We start from the raw sequence: 25800 nt of genomic DNA, 5'->3' as shown, positions 1-25800 counted from the left end.
CTTGAGGAGTGAACCAGCAGGTAGAAGATCTTTCTGTCTCTTCTCCCCTTTGTAAGTCTGCCTTTCCAATCAAAAATAAATAAATCTTTTTAGGAATTAAAAGATTAAAAAATAGAAATAGTGTTTCTATGTGTGTTTATCTGTTAAATGAAAGTAACCCTATTTGTATATTACTGAAATCCTACCAGAAAAAAAAATTCATTGCCATGAATATAATAAATATCATTTCATCACAGAAGATCAAAAGTCTTGCTTTAAAGTAGTGGATTTTTCCTTATTTTTACAAATGTAAAAGTGAGCAGTTTCATATCATAAACTCTGTTTCTTTAGTGGCGTATTCTTGTGCAGCGATCTGTTTAGAAACCGAATGCCCTCCACTGAGAACGAATGAAACAATATCACAGTATTGTTCATCCTGAGAATGACTGGCACAGAGAACGCATTTGATGAGATATTCCTCATCACAATTTCAATGAGAGAGTTCAGCATCCTTGTGCCACTTTAATTATAAAAAAAATGAATTTAAAATAGAAAATTTTAACTCATAATGAAGAGCATGGCTTAGAATTAATAAGGCTTTGACCTATAGTGGTTTGTTCTGTAATATCTTTCTGTTGGGTTTAATATCAAATTTGAAATCTTAATGTCATTTTATGGTATACTTCATTCTTCACAGAAATTCATTGAAATGTATATTCAAAAACATTTCTTTCAGTTATCAATTTAATATAATCCCATTAACAGAAGTAAATCACCATGTAACTGTGATTTATTTTCTATTTCATACATATCTGCATATGACTCTAATATCATCCAGGCTAAATTGGCTGTCAAGTCTGTGATTGAAAAAGCTTTATCTCATGTTAAATTCTCACATTAATTCACAGCCACACTAACTTTTAAGTTAGTTATTGTCTAGGTTCCTCTCTGATTATTGGCTTTTGCGTCCCTGTCTGTTCTAACTGGTGCTTATGCCGAGTGGTTCAGAGGCTTCAGACACTTATTGCTTCTATCAAGTCAAAATAAATAAACCGAGAAAACTTTATGTTAATTGAAAAATGATAAAGTCCTGGATTTTTCCAGTGACTGATGACATCAGAAACTAAAACCTTCTGCTATTTTACTGGCTTCCTATCCTTGTACTTACTGCTGTCTGAAAACCATGAGTTCCTGATGTATATTTATTAACATGTATAATTGTCTAGAAAATGAAAAATAACTGATTGTGGGGGGCAGGGGTTGGGGAGCAACACTGATCTTTGGATCCTTCTCATACCCCATTAAAGCCCATAAAAAAACATATATATATATATATAAATTATACAGGAAATTGTCACTGAATATTTTAAGTATTTTCCAAAAGCAATTAATAACCTTCAAAACCATGTTCAAAATATATGCACATGTATTATATGAAAATACGGTAATTAGTATTGTTTACTTTAATTGCTCTTATTCTAAAATAAACAATGACATAATAAATATTTTGTATGCATGTTTTAATAAAATGGTATTCACAAAATGTTATGGGAAAGTAACATTGAATGTTTATGGATTGGGGATTGGCCTAGTGGATCAACTCCTTATTCTGAGGTCAGCATCCCATGTCAGGGTACATGGGTTTGACTCCCAACTCCAGATTCTAGCATGTTGATAATGTGTACTAGGACAGGTAGCAAAATGACACCAGTTATTCTGTTCCTGTCACCTAAGTGAGAAATCTGGCCTGAGCTTCTGGCTGTGTGTTTTGACTTTCCCAAACCCAGGTGTTTTAGACATTAGGGATTAAACCAGCAGATGGGATTTGTCTCTGCCTAGAGACCTCCACCATTGCCTCTTTGTCATTCAAATAAATGAACACTAAAAAATGAAATACATATGTTTTGTTAAAAGTATTCAAAAGCCACACATAGTTTCTTTTTCCCCGCTTAATATGCCTTTGCTATGAAGTTTTTGAAGATACTCCATTTAGTTTTGTTTATTGGCTGTCAACACTTCTAGTAACTGAATTATCACAGATTTTAAAAGTTAAGCTAAACACTGCCAATTCAGTTTTGTCCAAATTATACTAGGGCAAGATTCTCTACAAAAATGTATTCCTTAAATGTATCTTCCTTCTTAAAAAAACAGAGCATGACACGCCTATAGTTCTGTATCAAGAAACATACTCCACTGTAACAAGTGTTCATTAATTTCTTTTGAGCAATTAGGTGTTAAAATGATTCCCACAGGAAAAAAGAGCCAAATTCAAAATAGCCTTTAAGTGTATTTAGCTACTGCAACATAATCAAAGGACAAAAGTAACAGTGGCCAAGGAAAGACTCTAGTTGGGACAAACATTTGCAGAACAAATGGAATAATCCTCTCACTTCCAGGAAAGCATGCACAAAGCCCCAACCCTTTAATTTTTACATTTTAGAAGTTATCAGTTGGGAATCACAGAGCCAGAAATTGAGAGACAGGCAAAAGCAGAGGCCGAGACAGACACTGAGAAGAACACATCTGCTACTGATTCCCACTAAATATCTACGCACCATGGCCGGAGTCAACTGGAGGCTGGGATGGCAATCCTGATCACACAGTGAGTAGCAAACACCTAGCTAGTCGAGCCATGATGACCCATGGGTGCCCATTAGTAGGAATCCCAATCTGGACAGATTCCAAACTCAACCTCAAAGAACTTCAAAGAACTTTACGTGCAATGCAGAAGCCAAAACTGATCTTTACTGTTATGCTAAATGCTCTGACGCACAATTCGTTAATGGAAGAGTGGAAAAGTATAGCATCAGAAATAGAAAGTCTATTATCCCAGTTTCCCACCATTAGGAGATCTCCCCAGAGGCAGTTGTAATGTGTGTCAGCTAAGTTTCTCTTGCTCTGCTATCCATAGGGAGATCCTGGAATGAAGACTCTGGATTAGGAAGTAATTACATACAACCACATCTAAGGGTACAGTAAGGAACACAGCTGGGTCCTTCAATGCATCTTCTTGCAGTAAAATGGAATACACTGGCTAGGAACCAAGTCTGTGGTCAACTTTCCTTCAGGAATCATGTGAAGCAAAGTCAAACCTAAAAGTCAAACCTGTGGTCAAAAAGTCCAAGTAGAGTTTGGCCTAGTAGCAGATTAATTTCTCTTTGAGCTCAACATTTCCCTATATATTTCTCAACTTACATTAACTTATATTCATAGTGTATATCATTAAGTTATATTCATTTTCAGATTGTGTGTCTAAAAGGTATTTTACATGGAATGAATACAGAAATCAATAGCTTTTTGGTTAGTGTTTCCTTGATATATTTGTACATTTTTTATATATTTAAATTTAACAGTTTATCGTTTTTATATATTTAAATTTAGCAGTTTATCGTATTCAAGCAAGATTTTACAGAACTTTGTGCATTTTAGGATAATCAAAACAGACTTACACCTCTAACAAGCCATATATTAACACTTGAAGAGTAGAACAGTCATTGGCAGGTGAGCAGAGAAATCACCAATAACTTAGCAGGTGTGGAATAACTGAAATCTGCATCCTACATAGTGAGGTCTAGCAAAAGCCAAATCGGGAGACTGATCAGTAAAGTACAGACTGAGCAATTATAGGCCAGCTGATTTTTTCCTGTCTGTTCAAAGCTTTCTATATTAGTCTCTCTGTGTCTATCTGAGCTAATTTTGGAGTTCAGAGTGACCCTGATGGTCAGTGCAAGAGAGGATGGGGAGCCAAAATTAGAACTAAGTAAGAACCAGAGATAGCTCCTCTCCTGAGACCAGAAGGAAATTTACAATTTTTTTTTTTTGTCTCTGAGGACCACCCAGGGCTCCTGGCTGTTGTTCTGATGTCACTAGATCCTATGAGGAGGTTTCTGGGCTACTTAAATCTGTGTGGGAGATCCAATAGGAAATGAGTGATCTGAGAGTTCTCAGCCTACAAGGGCACTAATATTCCCTGTGATCTCCTTGCTGGTCCTTGGTGCCCATACTGACAATCCTTGATGAAGTATCCACTGCTTCTGCGGTTAAGGCACTTGGGAGAACTCTAGGTGTCTCTAGGACTAGGATACAAACCTTCTTTTACCTTCCTGTTCCTTCTGGGATCTCTTCTTGCTCTGTGCATATGAACTCCTGTTAAGAGGTGTCAGGGTTGCTCTTGGATACCACTTAGTCTCTATAGTTTTTGCTAATGTCTAATGCAGTTAAGAATCTGTTACCTATAAGTCACCTGTTACAATCTTGACAGATTATACTTAAAATCTTCCTCACACATTCTAAGAAGGTGGAAGATTTCTCTGACCTCCTGACCTATTGTGGAATAAAAAGAATATTAAAAGCATATCAGGTTTTTCAGTTCTTTGATGTAGTTCCTCTGGGGATTCCAACTGTTTTATTTCAATAAGACATAACATTTTAGATAAACTAAAATAAGTAGTAAATATATAGTCTTTAGTGAAAATTCATTGTGATTACAATTATATTAAACAGAAACTGTTTTTAAAAAGATGTATTTATTTTTACTTGAGAGGGCGATTTACGGAGAGAAAGAGAGACAAAGACCTTCTATGCAATGGTAGGATATGTGGATAGCATGATAATTCCCTGGCCTTCCATGGTAGAACTTTTTCCAGTGCCAGCTGCTCCATTTAGGATCCAGTTCCAATCTAAGGGTCTGGAAAGGCAGTGGAGACTGATTCAATGCCTTGGCCCATGTACCAATGTCAGAGACCTGGAGAAAATTCCTGGCACCTAGCTTTGGATCAGCCCAGTTTCAACTCTCCATCTTTATAGCTCCAACTTTCAAGTAACATAAGTAACTTAAAAATACATAGTAGGATCATTCCTAAATGTTTGACAAGGACATAAACAAAGTTTGACAAAACTGTACTTACAGCAATACTGTTACACAGAGGCATTTCCTTCCTTTTTTTTTTTTTGATGTTTTCTCCATTCTAATTTTAATTCTTTAATAAAGAAATAAAATGAGCCAATTGCAGAAAGAAATAATGCTTCTTCTCATTCAACTATTTATGCTACTGGTAAGTAGAGAAATACTAAAATTAATACCATATCTCTACCACCTTTATTAGAAATATTTAAAGGAACTATTATGTACTCACAAAAATCTCCATAATCTCCCTAATATCTCTTCTCCTCCTATTCTCCTATGAGCATCCTTTCTAGTAACTCTGGCAAATATAATGATCATCTGTACATTTGTACTTCTGCTATACAAGTATACAATCATAGAAAATATACAAATATTTATGTTTTAAACTTTAAATAATGCCTATCACATTAGATAGATATTCTTAAACTAAAATGTTAAAATTCAATGGTTTGGGGGCTGATATCATGACATAATGGGTTAATACACCATTTGTGGTGCCAGCATCCCAAATGGGTGCTGCTTACGAATCCAGACTAATCCACTTCGTATCCAGCTGCCTACTAATGTGCCTGAAAAAGCTACAGCAGATGGCCCAAAGACCGCACTCATGTGGGAGTCTCAGAAGATTGTAGTTCCCAGCTTTGAACCAGCTGTTTTGACTCTTTGGGAAACAAACCATCATATGGAAGCAGCATATACAAGATCTCTCTTTCTCTTTCTGTACTCTTATCTCTCTCTGTAGCTCTACCTTTCAAATAAAGACTGAATCTTTACAAAAAAAAAAAGAAAACAATGGCATGCTTTAGGTTTTTTTTTTTTTTTTTTTTTTTCTAAAAGCATTATTTGAATGACACAGAGAGAGATCTTGGATTTGCTGGTTCACTTCCCAAATGATCACAGAAGCTATGGCTAGGCCAGTTCAAAATCAGGAGTCAGAGAATCATCCCACTCTTCCAGATGAGTGGCAGGACTTCAGATACTTTAACCATCATCACTGCTTCCCAGGCCTGTTGGCAGGGAGCAGGATCTGACTCGAGGCAGAACTTGAGACAACACTACATTAAACTCTCAGTACCACAACAGGTTTTTAGTATTTATAAGTATTAACACATCTAGCTATTGTTCACTGATTTTAATCCCATTGTATGGCTACTTCATGATCCATTAAAGCATTCTAACTATAGACTTTAATTTATTTCAGGCTTGCAATAAAATTTCTAGTCTTGGGGTCTGGCATGGTAGCTCAGTGGCAAACATCCTCGCTTTGCATGCGCAGGGATCCCATATGGAAGCCAGTTCTAATCCCGGCGGCCCTGCTTCCTATCCAGCTCCTTGCTTGTGGCCAGGGAAAGCAGTTAAGAATGGCCCAAAGCTTTGGGACCATGCACCTGCGTGGGAGACCCAGAAGAGGGTCTGGGATCCTAATTTCAGATCAGCTCAGCTCTGGGTGTTGCAGCTGCTTGGGGAGTGAATCACTGGATGGAAGATCTTCCTCTCTGTTTTCAATAAAAATAAATAAAGCTTAAAAAAAAACTTCTACTCTTTGTCTCTTTTAGTGCACAACTGATAATTTCTCCAATAGGTGTAATTTGGGATTCTAGTTATAATAGGTTAGTTTGGGATTCTAGGTTATGCCTTACTATGTGTAGCATCTACACTCTGTATAGAGGGCATCTCAAAAATTAACCACTAATATTCATGTTTCATATACTAGATTAATTTTACTTTCTATTCAGTTAAGTAACTTAATGCTTAAGTAACTTAATTAAAATATTAAATTGTTAACCTAGGATCCAATGCATTTTATGGATATACATATATTGTCAGGACTCAGTTATATTTTTTCATAATAAAACTGTTCCCTACAACACTTAATATTCTCAACAAAATCCTGTAAGTTAAGCACTAAGATGCATGTATAGCACACTTAATTGTACATGTAAGAATATATTTATCTGTCTTAAATAAATAAAAGCACTTGAAATACAGACTTAAGCCATTGTATTTTTAAGTGCTAAATTACTTTGTTGTGTATTAAATTACTTACTCTGAATTGACCATTCATATGGAAATTCCATTTCTCATTCACACAGTTGATGCTGACCAGTCTACAAGGGTCAACTTCCTTGTCATCATTTTTTCCAGTAATGCCTGGCATGCACCTGTAAAAAGATCAGTGTATATTAGAAAAGTTGTAATTTCACTCTTCCCATAAAAATTGTATTACCTGTCTTCTAAAATCATAATTTAAATTATATACACTAGGCATTGTCATGATATTTTCAACCACTGAAATTTTTGCTACATACTTGAGTTGTCAGCCACAAAAAACAGATTGATTCATATTTGAAAAATGATAGTAAACTACATTTTCATTGGATGATCTTAATATTACCTTTTAAAAATATTTATTTTTATTGGAAAGTCAGATATACAGAGAGAAGAAAGAAGGAGAGGAAGATCTTCTGTACAGTGACACACTCCCCAAGTGGCCACAATGGCCTCAGCTGAGCTGATCAGAATCCAGGAGCCATGAGCCTCGTCTGGGTTTTCCATTCAGATTCAGAGTCCCAAGGCTTTTGGGCCACCCTCAACTGCTTTCCCAGGCCACAAGCAGGGAGCTGGACGGGAAGCAGGGATGCTGGGCCAGATTGGAGCCCATGTGGGCTCTTGGCGCATGAAAGACGAGGACTTTAGCCGCTAGGCTATCATGCCGAACCCTTAATATCACTTAAAAATTAAGAATAATGTCAACTTTGACCTAAACTGTGATTTAATTAAAACTATCTGTGTTTTCTCTTACATTCGGAAAAAAGGAGAGTATTATTGAGAACTATTAGAAAAAGTAACAATTATTTTCAATATCTAGTGGAGCCTTTGTGTGAATTTGTGATGGTGCACAGACTTACAATGGGCCATGGCAGTGTGATTATTGTTGGGTTAGATACAGATATTTGCTTTTCATCATCTTGAAAATTTATAGAAATCTGTATACATCTTTATAAAAGTTCATCAGCTGCTCTCCATAAATTGTAGCATGAATAATGATATTCTTACTAGCCATCACTCTTGTTAATGTTTGTAATTAATGTAATCCCTGTTAATCACATTTAGATATCTTTTATAAAGTGTGCAGGATAAGACTTGAATGTTTTAACTGTAAAGAAAGGTTAAATATTTGCAGAAAAAGATGTTGATCTTATTTGACAGCACAATATGTATACACACATACATCTATCACTTTTAATTTTAAAATATTTAAAAGAAATATTTGGGTATTAGATTAGAGATTATTATTACTGAAGTAATCACTTGAGCTTTTATGACTAAAATAATGTATCAAGATTATACATTCTTACAAGATGATTTCATAATGCACTTCATATATCTACATATTCAGTATTTCACAGTTCTTAATAAGAATCTAAAATAATTTTTCAAAAATAAGGGTCAAAAGACATGTTCCCTCAATTTCACAAAATGTAAGAAGTACATATTTGCACTGGCACCTGAAAAAACTGAATTACTACTTCACTTATATTAGCAATATCCTTACTTTTTGACACAAAGTGTATTATTCACTAGGATAGTTGCTTTCATATGACTTTGTTTTTCAAAAGACCAACATCATTATCCTAAAAGCAGGGAAAATTTCCATTAATAAAATATTCGTATTAAGTATCAAAATAACAAGCTTTCCTGCCTCTATCCCTTCCTCTCTTCTTTTGTTCTTTTCTTCTTCCTAGCTACCAATATTTTGCTTCAAGTATACTGGTTTAAACTATATCTCCCTATATGTGTGAATGTAAGCACTTATTACTTTGGTTAAATGCCATTAACATAGGTCTCACTAAATGAGTGAATGTATACAAATTCTCACTTCCAGTTTTGCTTGCCTTTATACCAGACAACGAAATGACTTGATTTCAGCATCCTTTCTATATTGTAGTATGTCTAGATGCCTTGTAATAAGTCTGACACAAGAGTGGATGCTGAATTTGTGAAAGACAGTAGTCACTAGTTCCTTCCGGGCTTCGGTCTGGGTCACCCTTGGCTGATGTGGCCATTGGAGTGAATCAGAAGACGGAAGGTCTCTCTCTGGATCTCTCTGTCTCTCACTCTATGCTATTCTGCCTATCATATAAACACGTTTTTAATAAGATAATGAAGAACTCTTTCCATAGAACTTAAAAAAGTAAAACTGAAATTAAGAAATTGTTGATATAAGGCACAGTAGTCTAAGCCTCCGCTCATGGCATCTGCATCCGACTTCTGAACCTGCTCCCTGCTCATGCCTAAACAAGGCAACAGAAGATGGCTCAAGTCCTTGGGAACATAAACCCATGTGAGAGAAAAAGAAGAAGCTGGCTCCTGACTGCAGAACAGCTCAGCTCCAGATGTTTCAGTCACTTGGGGAGTGAACCAATAGATGGATGAATCTCTCTCTCTTTCCCTTTCCCTCCCTCCTTCCTTATGCAACTTTGTGAGTCAAATAAAAAATAATTCTTAAAAAAATGTTAGTAACATGACGAGGGCAGAATTTCTTATCTCATGGGTATAATTTTAGGAAAATTACTCTTGTCCCCCGCTCCCAACTCACCATCCTTCAATCCCTTCTTTGTTTCCTTTCCTTTTTTTCCTCTGGTATTTCAATCTGCTTTTTAATCACAGATTTGATGCTCCAATAACCATTATGTCCAAAAAGTAAAAGAATACAGTAGCACATATCAGAGAAAACATATTCCCCTTTAAGGATTGGCTTATTTCATTATATTTAATGGTTTCCAGTTGCAATCATTTTGTTGCCCTAGTAATAAACACTTTTTTTTAAAGTATGAAGACAAGTATGTCACAATCTTACCGTAAACTTAAATGTATATTCTTTTTTTGAAAAGATTTATCTTATTTTTATTGGAAAGGTGGATATACAGAGAGGATGAGAGACAGACAGGGAGATCTTCTGTCCGATGGTTCACTCCCCAAGTGACCACAACGGCAGGAGCTGAGCCAATCCGAAGCCAGGAGCCAGGAGCTCTTTTGGATCTCCCATGCAGGTGCAGGGTCCCAAGGCTTTGGGCCATCCTTGACTGCTTTTCCAGGCCACAAGCAGGGAGATGGATGGGAAGCAGGGCCGCCGGGATCAGAACCAGCGCCCATATGGGATTCTGCTGTGTTCAAGGTGAGGACTTTAACCACTACGCTATCGCGCTGGGTCCTTAATTATATTTTTGCTTAAAGTTTCACTGACACTGGGATCATTCTTTTTAGCTCTATGATGTTCTTTGAGATGAAAAGGAGGAAGTTATAAACTAACTCCAAATAGTGTTTTCTACTTGTTAACTTAAGCCATTCCTACCAGTTGTTTGAAAATTACAGAAGGTTTTTGGTGCTCTTTTTTTTTTTCCTGGGGTGGACATTCTAAGACAGCAGCTATTTTTGTCTCAAATAAAGCTTTGTAGCACATATTTGTCTTCAGTGTAATCTTGTACAGATGTAAATTCCAATTCAGAGTCCCTTGTAGCAATTTCAACACTGTCATGTACCTATTCCAGCTCTTGGAGGGGAAGTCTTCAATGTAAGACATTTGTACAGTGGAAGCTTCCTAGTACTACTGCACACTTTGTTATTGTGACTTGTATCAGATATAAGCACTTATGTATTGTTTATACCTATTTCATCAATTTATTTTTGACATCAACTGAGAAATCTGATCATTGTTTGAATCTTAGAGCAAATTCATGTCAAGTGGCTATTTCAAACTAAAAAATGTTACTAGACCAAAATTGCATATTTGGTACCTACAATGAGAAGAATATGCTTTAATGCTACCACATAGAAAATCAATACTGAAATCATTAGATCTGCCAAATGTACATCAGTTATACAGGAAAGGAGTAAAATGATATAGATGTAAACATTAACATGATAAATGGTTATAAGTGCTGCAAACTAATTAAAGCCAGGTAAAACTGGAGTGAGGAACTGAAACATGCTATTCCGTATCTGTTGGGATTAAAAGAAAAGACACATTTGAAAAAGATAGCATTTGGACTAATGCTTATTAAAAATGAAAATTTGGGGTAAGAGTGTTCTTCTGAAAAGGAGGCCAGAAAATGAAAAGTTCGGAGGCATGAGATACATGAGGTACCCAAAAAGACAACTGGAGGGATCAAAGTGGTGTGGATTTAGTAATGTGAGAGTACAGTGAGATGTGCTGATACAGAAATAGGCAGGAACAAAAAAAGATGGTTCTCCACGGAAACATTTTTTTAAGATTAATTTATTTTTACTGAAAAGGCCAATTTACAGAGAGGAGAGACAGAGAGCACAATCTCCCATCCACTGGTTCACTCCCCAAATGGCCACAATCGCCAAGGCTGTGCAGATCTGTACCTAGGTGTCAGGAGATTCTTCCAGGTCTCCCACACGCATGCAGGGTATCAAGGCTTTGTCCTATTCTCTGCTGCTTTAATAGGCCATAAGCAGGGATCTGGATTGGAAGTAGAGTAGCTGGGACATGCGCACGGGGTGCTGACATTTGCAGGAGGAGCATCAGCCAACTGAGACATAATACAGCCCCTGAAGCATTCTGAATTTTTTTTTATTTCAGTTAAATTATTTGGGAATCAATTCAATAACACTGGCAGGAAAAGTAATGATGTTAAAACACATGCAAACTTTTTGTAGAAGAGATGACAAGGAAGCAAACAATTGAATTATGATTGAGCTGTAGCTTTCATAATGTAAGATGACAGTAACTGTACTCTACTTACTTTGGTCATAAACTGTAGAGATGCTTTGGTTACTTCTACTGTTTCAGCCAAGGATATGGATGCATTCTATGTATTACATCTTAAAATTATGTTATACTCCAGTGTTTTATTATCATTCTCCTCTGTAATCCTAATCCAGGCAGTAACAATGGAATCATTAAAGCAGTTTGAATAGACCAGAGCTTTTGCACAAGGCATTCCATCATCAATAAGCACTGTTCCCCTACACAGCTGCATGCTCCCTCACATTTTCAAATCTTTGAGAAAACATTAACTTTCTCAATGATGATTTAATTCATTGTTCCACATTTATTTCTATGTAGAATAAAAGGAAGAGAGTTACAGTGTGAACCTGTTCTGGATATGAATTCATGGTGGCTCGATAAAAGCATTAACCTATTATACAGACATGTGTTTGCATACATGGGTAGGTTTAAACAATTTGCTGATGGACAAGAAAGGGGTTAAAAGAGAACAATAAACTCAAACAAACAAACAAAACTACAAGATCACTAGCAGAAAGGCAAATTTGTCCAGGACTCTAAGATCAATCATTAATTTAGGATATACTGAGATTCTGTATTAGGCATTTATGATAGTGTACAAATACTGAACTGGCCAGACAGAGACTTAAACAGCTTTCATGTTTTCGGGTCAATGCACCATTGAACAAGGGAGAGAAGAAATACGAGTCTGGATATAAAGATATGTTTTACAATGGAAAATAAGGAACTACATTTACAGAAGAACAGAACCAGTACAGTCACAGGGATGGAGGTGCATTTTAGTTGTAAGAATTGCCAAACATTGGCATTCAGTGAATGAATGAGCTTATCATTAATGAAGCAGTAAACATGGAGTGGAGATATTTAAATTCATGTATGTCTGAAAATGCAGTTACAGATCAAGATGGATAATAGGGTATGACCAAGAGACACAGACAGAAGTGAGGAAGAGAGGAAAGTCTGTAAAAATATTTTCCAGTGAATTTATAATATCAAGATAAGTAGATTTCCAAAATGGCTCTCAGACTTCAAGAAATATTCCTATAAAAATAATGCTAAAAACTGATGTTTTATGTTAATATGAACACTGTGTTCATAAGTATGAAAAACTTGCCTAATTACAAAATTAGAAGAGACAGGATATATACAACTTTGCATATATTATACAGGTTGTGTAAGAATGAATAGTGCTGCTTAATATAGCTACAAGAACTGCCTTCAGGTTTGGTAGAATATAAGGGAAACAACATTTACAAAAGATTTTGTGAATGCTGGAAGACATGCTGATAAGAGAACAAGATCCAGAGAGGACTGTGGAAGCATATCGGCATCAATGAATACTAGAGATTGTACAGGATATTATAGAACTAGGATTTCTTTGATGATGTGAACCCTAGAAGTCTTCATGATTGAACCTTGCTAATTCATCATTTGTCTGCATATATGCACTTTACTTCTGTTGTGCCTCATTATATACTATTTGCAGGGAGAGTAATATGTCCAAGAATAATGGATGAAAGGTTTTACTAATGGGAACATACATTCTCAATGGTTGGCACCTAAGGAACCAGATTAGAGGATGACACTTGTCGTGTGTAACAATCCCAGAAAACATGAACCTACATTAACAGTAGCAGAAATTGCCCCTATGCCTGAGGTGTATGCCAACAATGTTTTATATTATACTCTAGATATGGAGTTAATACACAATTTAATTGAAAAAAAGTTTAGTTTCAGGAGTTATTCAAAAGGCAAAGTTAACCTTCTAAATCTGCTATATTGATTTTACGTGAAAAAAAATCTAGCAACACAGGCTTTAAAATAATTTAACTCCACAAGATTGAGATTTCTGATTTGTTGAGGATTACTAAGTGACATTTAGTGCTCTATTAGTTAGTAGCTCACTAATCCAAAGAGGATCAGTATTTTCTTTAAAAAAAAAAAATTCTAAAACTTCATGTGAAAATGTAGCTTCATTATCTCTGGGAAGAATATATAATATATGCTGGCTTATCCATTTCTATGCAATTTCCTATTTCAAAGTCACAATGCATACTTAATTAGTTTTACTGTGAAATAAACTGAAAATCCTAACACAACCTATGGTTAACACAGTGAAACTTATCACAGCTTAATGAAGTGATGAAAGTGACTTGAGAAGGAAAAAAGGGTATGTTAGTTCACCAAATTGACACTTCCATAGTGCTAGGTATGATAATGGCAATTCAATTGACAGGAAAAAAATAATCTGAGATAATAAAGTGAAACAATTAATTGAATGGATCAAACAAAAAAGCTAAAAAAGTAAAAAATGTCTGTTTCATAACTGCTGATCTTTGAGGGCACACATCCATAATATTCCGTTATTTAAGTGTACTATGGAATTGAAGGAACAGACAATGGCAGAAATTCTAGTATAAATTGTCAAGGTATAATTTTAAAAGTTTCATTTGGAATTCTCCCTTGATTCAGGATTAGATATACATATGTTTCTTAATGATGTGAAAACATACTTATAAGACTTTTTAAAATTGACTAAAATATGTACTTAAAACCAAAATATTTCCTAAAATTCTTCACTAAAAAAAGAAGTGAATACTATCCAGGTTGAGTTTCTGAATTATAAGAAAGGAAGCCATTGGTCCCAGCACGATAGCCTAACTGCTAAAGTCCTCGCCTTGCATGGGCCAGGGTCCTATATGGGCATCGGTTCTTATCCCAGCGGCCCCTCTTCCCACCAAGCTCCCTGCTTGTGGCCTGGGAAAGCAGCTGAGAATGGCCAAAAGCCTTGGGACTCTGTACCCACTTGGGAGACCTGGAAGAAGTTCGTGGCTCCTGGCTTAGGATGTGCGCAGCTCTAGACATTTCAGCCTCTTTGGGAGTGAATCAGCAGATGGAAGATCTTTCTCTCTGTCTCTCCTCCTCTCTGTATATCTGACTTTCCAATAAAAAATAAATAACTCTTAAAAAAAAGAAAGGAAGCCATGGATATCTCTTTCTTTTAAAATATTTTAATATCATATGGTTAGTAAAGTTCGTATTGTAAGGACACATAGATTCTTCTTGATATTCAGATACTAATCTTTAATTTTAAAATCTTCATTATTGGTATAAACAAACTATTTTATAACTTTATGCTTAAATTGCATTTGAAAATTTTTTGCTTTAAAATTCATTTTAATTTAATTTTAAGTCTTTAAGTTATATATACTTTAATAAAGAGATGAAGGAGAGAGAGAAAAAAGAGAGGGAGAGAGATAGAGATCTACTTGTTGGTTAACTTCTCAAATGTTTGTAATATGCAGTGCTGGGTAGCTCACAATTGCGACCCAGGAACTCCAACCAAGTGTCTGCCAGAGTGGCAGGTGCCTGTGCACTTGTGCCATAATCTGTGTACCTGAAGAGTATACATTAGCGGGGAAAAGGATCAGAAGTGGAGGCAGGACTTCTTTCCAGAACATTGAAATAGGATGTGAGTTTCCCAAGTACTGGCATAACCCACTAAATCACAACTTCCGCACACAAAACTGTTTAAACATTGAATTTAAAAAACTGCAATAATTAATCCAAGACTTGAGAAAGTCTTCTCTTTCAACTTGAAATAAATTATTTGAGTCACTATCACATATCAAATTTGAACACAGAACATTATTTTACTTCTGCATAAATGACTGCAAACCATGCATTTTTGTCCTAAAATACAGACCGGAAATAATTATACCTGTAGTGACAAGCTTCCTCACTTGTGGTCCAGTTGAAATTATTCTTCCCAGTAAATATCTTATGCGACATTTGAATTAATTTACAAGAACTGCCTGTCAACATTGGTGAACAGATGCACGTAAGATCCTAGGAAAAATTGAAGATTACTTTTACAAAGGTTTTTGGATAGTTCAAGGAGAATGACTGCGCTCCTACCTGGACAGTGCTGAAAAATTATCCTGAACAGGAAAAACTACAGTCATCTGCATTGTGCTTCAGGAAACACTATCCACTCTCTTCTTACAGACGGATTTTGGTGCTAGTCACACTGTCCTTCCTTCACCACCCCCCTTGCCCCAGCCTCTCGTAAGCCTATTAAGTAGATTTCCTACTTGTTACAAAAATTGTGTTTTAATAATTCACTTGATCAACTGTAATTTTAATGGAAGAAAAAAATCGTTCATTTTAAACCAAATTCAGACTTACACTTGTGATGTTGAGACAATTAATGTCAGTCCAACATGTTACTGATGAGCACTCAACAACATCAGGTTCACAGTTTTGATTGAGAAATCCTTCTGGGTATTCAAAGAAATAAACAGATGTGCCATTTTGGCAAATTTCTCCTTTCAAACAAGACAGATAATCACAATGTTTGATTGACTTCGCACTGTAGGGACCTGTAAGAGATTATACTTGAAAGAGGAAAAGCAAGAAAGGAAGTAAAGAAGGAAGAAAATCTGTTTTTGTTGCAGCATTGAGAAATTATTTGTCTGCAATTTACCTTTCAACAATCCACATAAATATCTATGTATGAATATCTTAAAGGTAACATTTTTGTTGTAATGGTGCCAGGTCAACAAATGTAATAATCAAATTAATATAATTAAACATTAAAGCCATATAATCTTCTCAACTGTGAAAAACTATTTCACAAAAGTTATTATGCATCCATTATAAAAGGTCCCAACAACTGCACAAATGATTAATCCACATTCAAGATGATGTTCCAAATTTCTATTAGTTACTGAATGAAACAAAATATAAAAAAATAATGTCATATCCAATAAATGGACATTAACACAATAACCAACATAAACTATTAACAAAAAGTGAGGAAACAGAATCAAGCATCATTGATGGGAATGTAAAATGGCAGAATTGCCTTAAAAATTCAGAAATTATGGTGTTATGGGTAATCTTCAGCCTGTTACACAGTCAAAATGGGTGCCAGTACCGAATGCTGCACTTCTGATTCAACTCCGTACTAGTGTGCCTCACAAAGCAAAAGAGGATGTTCTAAATGCTTGGGCTTATACCAACATGGGAGACCTGGAAGAAGCTCCAGGCTCCTGTTTTTGGTTTCAACTAGCTCTAGCAATTATGCCTACTTGGAAAGTGTATCAGTGGATCAAAGATTTCTCTCCCTGTCACTCTATCTTCCTAGAATTGTGCCTTTGAATTAAAAATAAGTGAATCTCAAAATTTGTGATTTTAAAAAAGTCACTATGTTCTCTCTGATATAAGGCAACCTTCTTGCAAAATACAAGATCAATAGTCTTTTCAATGCTGTTTTTGCTACATCTCAGGTGGTTTGATATTTTACTTTTTATTTTCATTTCTTTAAAAAGTTTGTTTTCATATTAATAACTTTACTGACTCATAGGTCATATATAGTAGCATCATTTCCTTCAGGAGGCTTTTGATTTTCTTTTTCATTTATTCAGGAACACATTGGCCATACAACAGCATGTTATTTAACTTCATGGCATTGTAAATTTTCAATTTTTCTTCCTGTTGTTGATTTTGTCTTATGACTATTTATATAATGGGATATATAGTAACTATGTAATAGAGGCTACCATATCCAGATATGAAGATACAATGCAGTATGCATCTTTACTGCCAAATCTCAGATGGATTCCCAATGAAACTGTTACATATATCTTGACAATACTATTCTGGACTGTCTCCCATTGCCCATACCTACAATTTCATGATGCACTTAAATATCATAATGAACTTACAACTGCTTATGAAGAACTATACCATGGTAATAGTATAGGGGAAAACAATGGGGAGGGGGAAAAGTAAATTCCAGAGCCTACGGAAGTGTATCATAAAATAATAAAATAAATAAAATTTAAAACCACTTTAAAAATAAGCGCTGATTTTATGCAAGGTGGGTTAAGGCCCTGTTTGTAGAGCTATCATCCTATATCAAAGTGCACGCTTGAATCCTGGCTGCTTTTAGCAGTATAGCTTCCTTACAATATGCTTGAGAGAAGAGCAGAATATGGTCCAAATACTTGGGCCCCACAACCTGTATGAGAGATTAGGCTGGAGTTCCTGCCTTCTTGATTTGTCCTTGTCAAGAGCTGGCTGGTGTGAACATTTGCACTCATCAGTACCTCTGGTTGACATTTATTTGATTTTCAAATATATTTTCTTAACCAAATCTTTTAAAAACATTTAAAATATTAGCTGCAATAATAATACATATTATAGCATAAAGTGTGACTTTTCTGTAACTATGTATAATGTTAATTATCAAATCAGGATGTTCAAACTGTGCCACTTATGACTGAACACTTGAAGTTACTATTTTCTATAAACACAGAAAATACATAATTTATCCTGAATTGTATCTACTAAAAAGCATCTTATATCACTAGAAATGTATACTTTCTACCTTCTATTTGACACCAATGAAGCAACACGCCTCTGACTTGTGTGTTTTTAATAAGTGACTTGTAGTATGGTAATGGACCACTGCACCTTTAATTGATTGTCTGTAAGGGTTAGTGATATTGAACATCTTTATGGATAACTGAGCCATGAAGAGAATTCAAGAAATATATCAACCATTCTGCCATTCAACATACACTTAGAAATGTCTACTAGCACAAAATGCAAGACCGAAATTGAAAAACAAAGATGTATGGGGTCTAAACAAAGTAAACGTCAACAACAACAGGTTTCATTATAGGAAGGATATATTGGATTTTCAACCAAAGTTTAGAAACACACTGAGAAAAGGACATGGATCACATACTTCAGTAAATGATTTTAGTTGTGCTATATGATTAAGCTAAGCAGTATACATCAGTGAGAGATTCAATGTTCCTGGCATGAAAGCCATCTTTCCAGTTAAATCACACATACACACACACACACACACACACACACACACACACACACATGTCAATATAAACAGATAGACAGGAAAAGGAAACCTATCATTAATACTAACTGTATCATATCCAAGTCACATTAGTACAACCTCCAAGGATAGGATAGGATAGTAAAGCATGTATAAATTGCTTGTGACCTTCGTGGTTCTCCAAAGTCTTAAAATGTGAAAAAGGAAATGGCTGAAAGCATCTCATAACCCAATAAAAACTAATTTAGCCTGTTGTCAGCAATTTGACAAAAAGAGAAACGGGTCTGACACTGTGCCGTAGTGGCTACAGTCACCACCTGTGGCACTGCGGCTCATGCCGCTGCTCTACTTGCAACCCAGCTCCCTGCTAATGTCTGAAAAAGCAGTAGAAGGTGGTCCAAGTGCCTGGTCCCCTACCACTCATGTAGTAGACCTGGAAGAAGTTCCTAGTTCCTGTCCTTGGTCCTGCTCATATCGAATCTCACCATCTCTCTCTATTCCTGTAATTATTTCAAATAAATGAATACTTTAAAAAAAAGAATTAAAGGGCCTGACGGCGTGGCCTAGCGGCTAAAAGTCCTCGTCTTGAACGCCCCGGGATCCCATATGGGCGCCGGTTCTAATCCCAGCTGCTCCACTTCCCATCCAGCTCCCTGCTTGTGGCCTGGGAAAGCAGTCGAGGACGCCCCAATGCTTTGGGACCCTGCACTCGTGTGGGAGACCCGGAAGAGGCTCCAGGTTCCCGGCTTCGAATTGGCGCGCACCGGCCCGTTGCGGCTCACTTGGGGAGTGAATCATCGGACAGAAGATCTTCCTTTCTGTCTCTTCTCCTCTCTGTATATCTGACTTTGTAATAAAAATGAATAAATCTTTAAAAAAAAAAGAATTAAAGAAAAGAAAAAGAAAACAGAAGAGAAGCGAAATGGCTAAAATTTGAAAAGCAACATTGAAACATCAAGGAGTCATCTTTTCCTGGAGCACAGACTGATGGCAGGAGAAAAAGATAGAAATTTATGATTCAGGTCATGACCAATTCAAGTAAAGCATTTCTCCTTTCCTATTGAGTTAAGAATATATGCATATTATCACATAAACAAGGATATATCAACAATTTCAGGAAAAATTCAGTTATAAGACTATGTATTGAGTAAAAATATTTTCAAGCCTACATGCAATTTTTTTGCTATACATATTTCCATGCATCTTTCAATGACCAAGAATCACAGGTTTGTAGTATTCTTGACATTTCCTATCAAATCAAATACACATTGCTCTTTTTCACAGTAACCTTCTCATTCACTGCTTTCACTCCATGATCAGTTCCTTAACTCATGCAAAGACTGAGAAGGTTTTTCTCTATATCAAATCATACCTGTTTCTTCCTTGGTAAGGTACACCACACAGCTCACTCAACTACCAGTAGGTGAGCGGACCATTGCCTTCCATTTATTAATTTCCTTAGCAATTTTAACCCTACATTCTCTCCCACTTGCTCATTTAACCCTGCACTTCAGACTTTTCTGATGGATTGAGAATTATCAAGTGTATCCATTACTTTCTTGGTTCTAATATGACCTCCAAAAGAAAAATACTTTCCTAGCAGATAAATATCACGTCATTCACTTGATGACTTCAGAACTGTTTCCTTTACTACCTCTTTATTTATGCACTGGGAAGCCAAAATTTATGGCCCCTTTTATTTTTTCTTAATGATTAGATTATTTTTAATGGAAAGGCAGATTTGCAAAAAGGAGGAGCGGCAGAGAAAGATCTTCCTTCAGCAGGTTCACTTCATAAGTGGCTGTAATGGTCAGCACTGAGCCAATCCAAAGCCAGGGGCCAGGAGCCTGCTCTGGGTCTTCCACATGGGTGCAGAGTCCCAAGGCTTTGGGCTGTCCTTGACTGCTTTTCCAGGCCACAAGCTGGGAGCTGGATGGGAAGTGTAGCACTTGGGACATGAACTGCTGCCCATATGGGAATCCGGCGAATGCAAGGCAAGGTGAGGATTTAGCCTCTGAGCCATTACACCGGGCCCCAAATTTTATTTCTCATACAGCACATTAAATTCATCTAACTTTACCAATAAGTACACAATATCATTTTATTATAAAATTGGTTTGGAGGCATATAGGCAAAGTCTATGCTTTGCAATTTTGCTATCACAAGAATATTCAGATATCATCATTTATATATATATACATATATATATTAATTTAGGCTTCTATAGATTAATGGATCCTTCACCTTTGTTGAGAAAGACAGAAATGACGTTTTAACAAATTCTCCCACCTGTAAGTTATTTTTCCCTAAGCCATAAGGAAACATTCTCTAGCATATAAACTTCAAGTGCATATGAACGATCACACTACATTTTTTTGCTGAACTGAAATTCACACCAGGAAGACAAACAATAAATAGAATTAAATGCTATTTTTCTGGTTTAGTGTTTTGTGTTTCAGTGTTATTTCAGACACTTACCAGCAATGAAAGATTGCATAGCTAATGTAATTAAATATGTAATTCAGTACTGGAGCTCTCACTTCACCAACTGTCTTGGACAGCAGGAAAAATTTTAGCTCTGTAAATGAAGGTTTGATTACAAATGTAATGTTAAATACTATAATTAGACATCCTTTCAATAAAGAACATATCTTTTCATATACAAAGAGTGAATACATATGAAAAACCCTGAGTACAAACTAACCCTGTACCAGATATAATCTCTGCATTCAGCAGCGATAATTTATATAATCAGTTCTAAACAGTAAATGAATGTGCAAGAAAGCAACTAAAGTTTTGAACCACAGTGTCCAGTTAATTACTATGATCTCCATATATGCTTGCTTTATCTTTTGGGGACAGTTTGGAACAGTGGGGTAGGGCCCAGTGTGGTAGCCTAGCAGCTAAAAGTCCTCACCTTACACACGCCAGGTTCACATATGTACACCTGTTCATTTCCTGGCAGCCCCGTTTCGTATCCAGCTCCCTGTTTGAGGCCTGGGAATGCAGCCAGGGATGGCCCAAAGGCTTGGGACCCTGTACCCATGAGGGAGACCTGGAAGAAGCTCCTGGCTCCTGGCTTTGTCATTTTCAAAGACAAAGGAAAGCTTTGCTGTGTATGTTATCCGGAGGTGACAAATGTTTGCTTTTACAATCTGGAATATGTCGCTCCATTCTCTTCTGGCCTGTAAAGTTTCCTGTGAGAGGTCTCCTGTGAATTTAACTGGCGTTCCTTTATATGTCAATTGATGTTCTCTTGACAAAGAAGAGGAGGAGCACCCACGAGATCGAAAGGCAAATATGAAGAACATCCCATTAAAATAACAGAAGACTAAATCAACGAACAACCCATTGTTAAAATGACATATTAACCCTAGATATCAGAAGTTAACAAAATCCTGCAAAACTCAGGAAGCCTCTAAACTGTGTAAGTGGCTGCAGGGCCACTTTTAGTTAATAAAAAGCCAGAATTACACAGATAAGGAATTACAGAGACCCAATCTCAGATGACATTTTAAAAAAATGATCAGTATTTACTTTTACGTATTTGAAAGAGTTTCAGAGTTACAGGCACAGAGGGGGAGAAAGAGAGATAGACTCATACCTCTGCAGGTTTCCTTCTGAACACTAACACTTGCTGGGCTTCGGCCAGGCTGAAGCCAACAGTCCGGAGACTGATTGGAACCTCCCACATGAATGAAGGGACCATCTTTCCTAGGGTTCCCAGGAATGTTAGAAGTCAGCTAGGCTCAAGGTGGAGCAGAGAAGACTTGAATAAGTGATGATATAGGATGCCAGCATTACAGGCAGTGTTTAACTTATTTTGCCACATGGTCAGTACTCATGTGGGAGACCCGGAAGGAACTCCTGCCTGCTGGCTTCAGAACGGTGCAGCTTCAGCTGTTGCAGCTGTTTGGAGAGTGAATCATCAGATACAGGATCTTTCTCTCTGTCTTTTCTTCTCTCCAAAAATCTGATTTGCCTTTCCAAAAAAATAAATAAATATTTAAAAAGGGAGTATTTTCCAAATTGATTTTACATACTAAAGTCACAATTTTCTATAACACTCTTCAAACAAGTTAATAAAAAAAAATAGTGTGGCAGGGCCACACAAGAATTTTACACCAGCCATAGAAATTACAATGTTTATGGCAAAAGAGCAATTAAATACTGACATCTTTATATACCATTGTAACCTAGTAACTCCACCATAGACACACATCTCTAGGAAGCAATATCAGACACCTTTTTTGGACACTCACTTTGCTAGTCCCAAATTCACCTCTTTTTTTTTTAAGAAAAAAATTTAAAATTAAAAAAATTATATTAAAATCTTTGTTTTAATATATTCTTTATTTTTTAATTTTATGGTACAATTCCTTAGGATCTGGAATTTCCCTAACCCTCACCAAATTCCCGCCCCCCAGCTGATTTTCCCCATATCATCATAGAGTAGTTCTTTTCAGGATTAATAATGCTTAAGTTTATCCAATAAGAATATAATCCAGGCACATGACTAGACAATGAAGAAATATAAAAAGAATAATTTATACCTTCTGCTGACAATGAAGAAATATAAAAAGAATAATTTATACCTTCTGCTGACAAATACTAGGGTAAGTATTCATGTTTATTTGGGATGAGTTTAAAGAAAATGCATTAAAATAATCTGAAAATGTCTTTCAGAATAACTTAAGAATATTATACTTGAGAAAGGGCATTTTTGTTCAATATAATGAAAACATTAACATTCATTTTATGTTTACTATGCAAAGTAGAATTCTAATAGCTTTACATGGATAACTGCTTTAATCCTCATAATCACTGATTCAGATATTATTTCTATCATAGCTGATGAAATTGAGAATTGGGAAAATGAATAATTTGTTGGAATTGGCAAAGCTACGGATGGTTAACCCTGGTGTCAGAGCCAAGTCCATCTCCAGATCTTGCATCAAAACAGTAGCCATCACACTATTCCACTTTTCTCTCTGCTTCCTTAACTTTTTCTGGCTGCTCAGTCATTTATCAAAATGAAATTTTATTACCATTGCCTCCTATTCAACTTCATTTAATAATCACTCAGTATATTGGATCACTAACAATCACCTTAGTGTAGAACAGACTGAACAAACACTTTTCAATGTTTTTATCAATGTTTTGTTAGCAGAAAGGGATTTTAAGTGTGGTAGGGACCTTCGTTTTCCTAGACTTTTTGTTTCACCATCCAGTCTTGAGTTGCTCTGTCTCTTGTCTTTTTACTCACATAACTCATTAATAATATAACACATTGTATCATATTTGATGTTCATTTTATTTAATCGCTCTACCATTTTCAATTCTTTGACTTTTGAAAAGAGTATACAAAATGTCTTTCTTAAACATGTACTCTTTATATATGATGACAAAATACCAGTTTTCAACTTCATGTGTTGAGAAAAAAATTGCTTCAATTATGTTTGTGAATACAGATTGCTTTAAAAGCAAATATTAAGTGATATCTGCAGTGATCTGCAAGTGCTATTTCTGGAAAGGAAAGGAAGCATGAAGTAAAGGGATACTTTGGGATTTGAGAAATTTCAGTAACAATATCTATTTTAAATTTAACTTATGAGTAAATAACTATGAATTTAAACATTTCAACACTCTCTGATTTTACCTGATTTTAAAATACACATATAAACATTTCAAAGATTCATACTGGACAGTTTTTGAAAAATTATCACTGGTGTGATTTTTTAAATGCATATATAAATATTTTGAAATATAAAAAGGTAACTCTCTAGTTGGATTTCTTCTGGAAATCAGGAACTATTATCCAATAATGATGGCCTACTCCAGATCCGGTTAATAATTTTTTTTTTACTCTATGAAACTAATTAATAAGTATTATTTAAATTAGGAAAGGGAATATTAGATAAATCTTAGAGTATTTTCAGAGTGGGGATCAAGGTTTGTATAAGACAATATTTAACAGCACTTTTATGAATGGATTTTTATTCAGGGTTTAATAATTGAGGTCCAAAATGTTTTTATTTGAAGCAACTGTAAATAAAATAATGAACAAAATAGGTAAAACTTTATCAACTGTTTAATCTTTCATTGTAGTGGCAGAACACAGAAATAAATACATCAATCTGATTCAGGATGAGAGAGAGGAGCACAGAGATGGGAAATGATGTTTGAGAGTGAAGAATGTCTGGCATCCTGTGTCCTTATAGCACACTGAATCTTTAAGCAAGGAGACACACTGAGAAATAAAGTGGTACCATCCACTGGTTCATCTGACAAATGTCCACAACATGTTAGGGGCCAAAAATTCAATCTAGAGCCACCACACAATTGCTAGAGATCCAATTACTAGAAAAATCACCTGCTGCTCCTGAGGATTCATATTAGCGAGAAGCTGCCCTTTGAAGCAGAACCAGGCCTGGAAAACCAGATAGTCTGATACGGGAAGCAGGCATCTTAACTGCCAGGCCAAATGCATTCTCTTCTGCAAGATATTCAAGGGCTCCTCTTCTTAATGATACAGGAAGCTTCCAGGAGATGGGGATATAGTAAAATGATACATTTTGATTCACATTTAGTTTCCTCACCATTCTTGGAGAAAAAGTCAGAGAAAGAACAATTATTTAAAAGAATATGCCAACATTCAGGAAAGATGATAGCATTGAGATGGCAGCAACAGGAGGCAACAGAAATGCTAAGATTTTAATTATATTTTGTCGGTTGGTATAACAATATTCCCTGAGGAATTCAGTTTAATTGCAAAAAAAATCATAGGGAAAAATGCATTTTCCCTTTATTTTGTTTCCTTTTGCCTTTGGTTAGCTGATAATTAGTCAGATGTTGAGTGAAATATATCAAGTGATATCTGAGTATCTGAGGGAAAGTTGAATTTAAGTTACTGATAGATGTTCAAGGAAACACAGTGAATGCAGAGATAGATATAAAAGCTTGAAATCCATAAGAAAACATGCCTGGAGGAAAAAGCATTTGGGCTTTACAAATTATGGATCCTTTCTCAATGTATAAAATTGAGTAAGATTATGAAGGCAATGAAAATAGAAAGGAGATAAATTATAAAACATGTGTGCTGCTTTCTTGTTTCCAATATAAATAATTGGAGAAGATGAGAAAGAATTACCCGAGGACAAAATCTAGGTTGCTAGCATGCCATGTTCGGGAATCCAGCTGAAGATGACGTTTGAAATAACAGTATTTCACAGGTCAATGATCAATGCTATGACAACTATCAATTATTCTAAA

At 35.7% G+C, this 25800-nt stretch overlaps 1 protein-coding gene across 1 annotated transcript in view; it reads right to left on the bottom strand.

The window, feature by feature from the left end:
- Nucleotides 1–304: 304 nt before the first annotated feature.
- The window catches only part of EYS (eyes shut homolog), a 65400-nt gene continuing 39904 nt past the window's right edge, over nucleotides 305–25800 (bottom strand). Inside the window, exons 2-6 of the mRNA XM_058669686.1 lie at nucleotides 15852–16045; nucleotides 15385–15512; nucleotides 6933–7047; nucleotides 4295–4302; nucleotides 305–377 (exon numbers count right to left, since the gene is read on the bottom strand). Coding sequence (XP_058525669.1) covers nucleotides 305–377; nucleotides 4295–4302; nucleotides 6933–7047; nucleotides 15385–15512; nucleotides 15852–16045 — 518 coding nt within the window. The remainder of the gene's footprint in view (nucleotides 378–4294; nucleotides 4303–6932; nucleotides 7048–15384; nucleotides 15513–15851; nucleotides 16046–25800) is intronic.

This window comes from Ochotona princeps, chromosome 1, assembly GCF_030435755.1.
Source record: "Ochotona princeps isolate mOchPri1 chromosome 1, mOchPri1.hap1, whole genome shotgun sequence".
Lineage (NCBI taxonomy): Eukaryota > Metazoa > Chordata > Mammalia > Lagomorpha > Ochotonidae > Ochotona > Ochotona princeps.
This window is presented reverse-complemented; position numbering and strand designations above follow the sequence as displayed.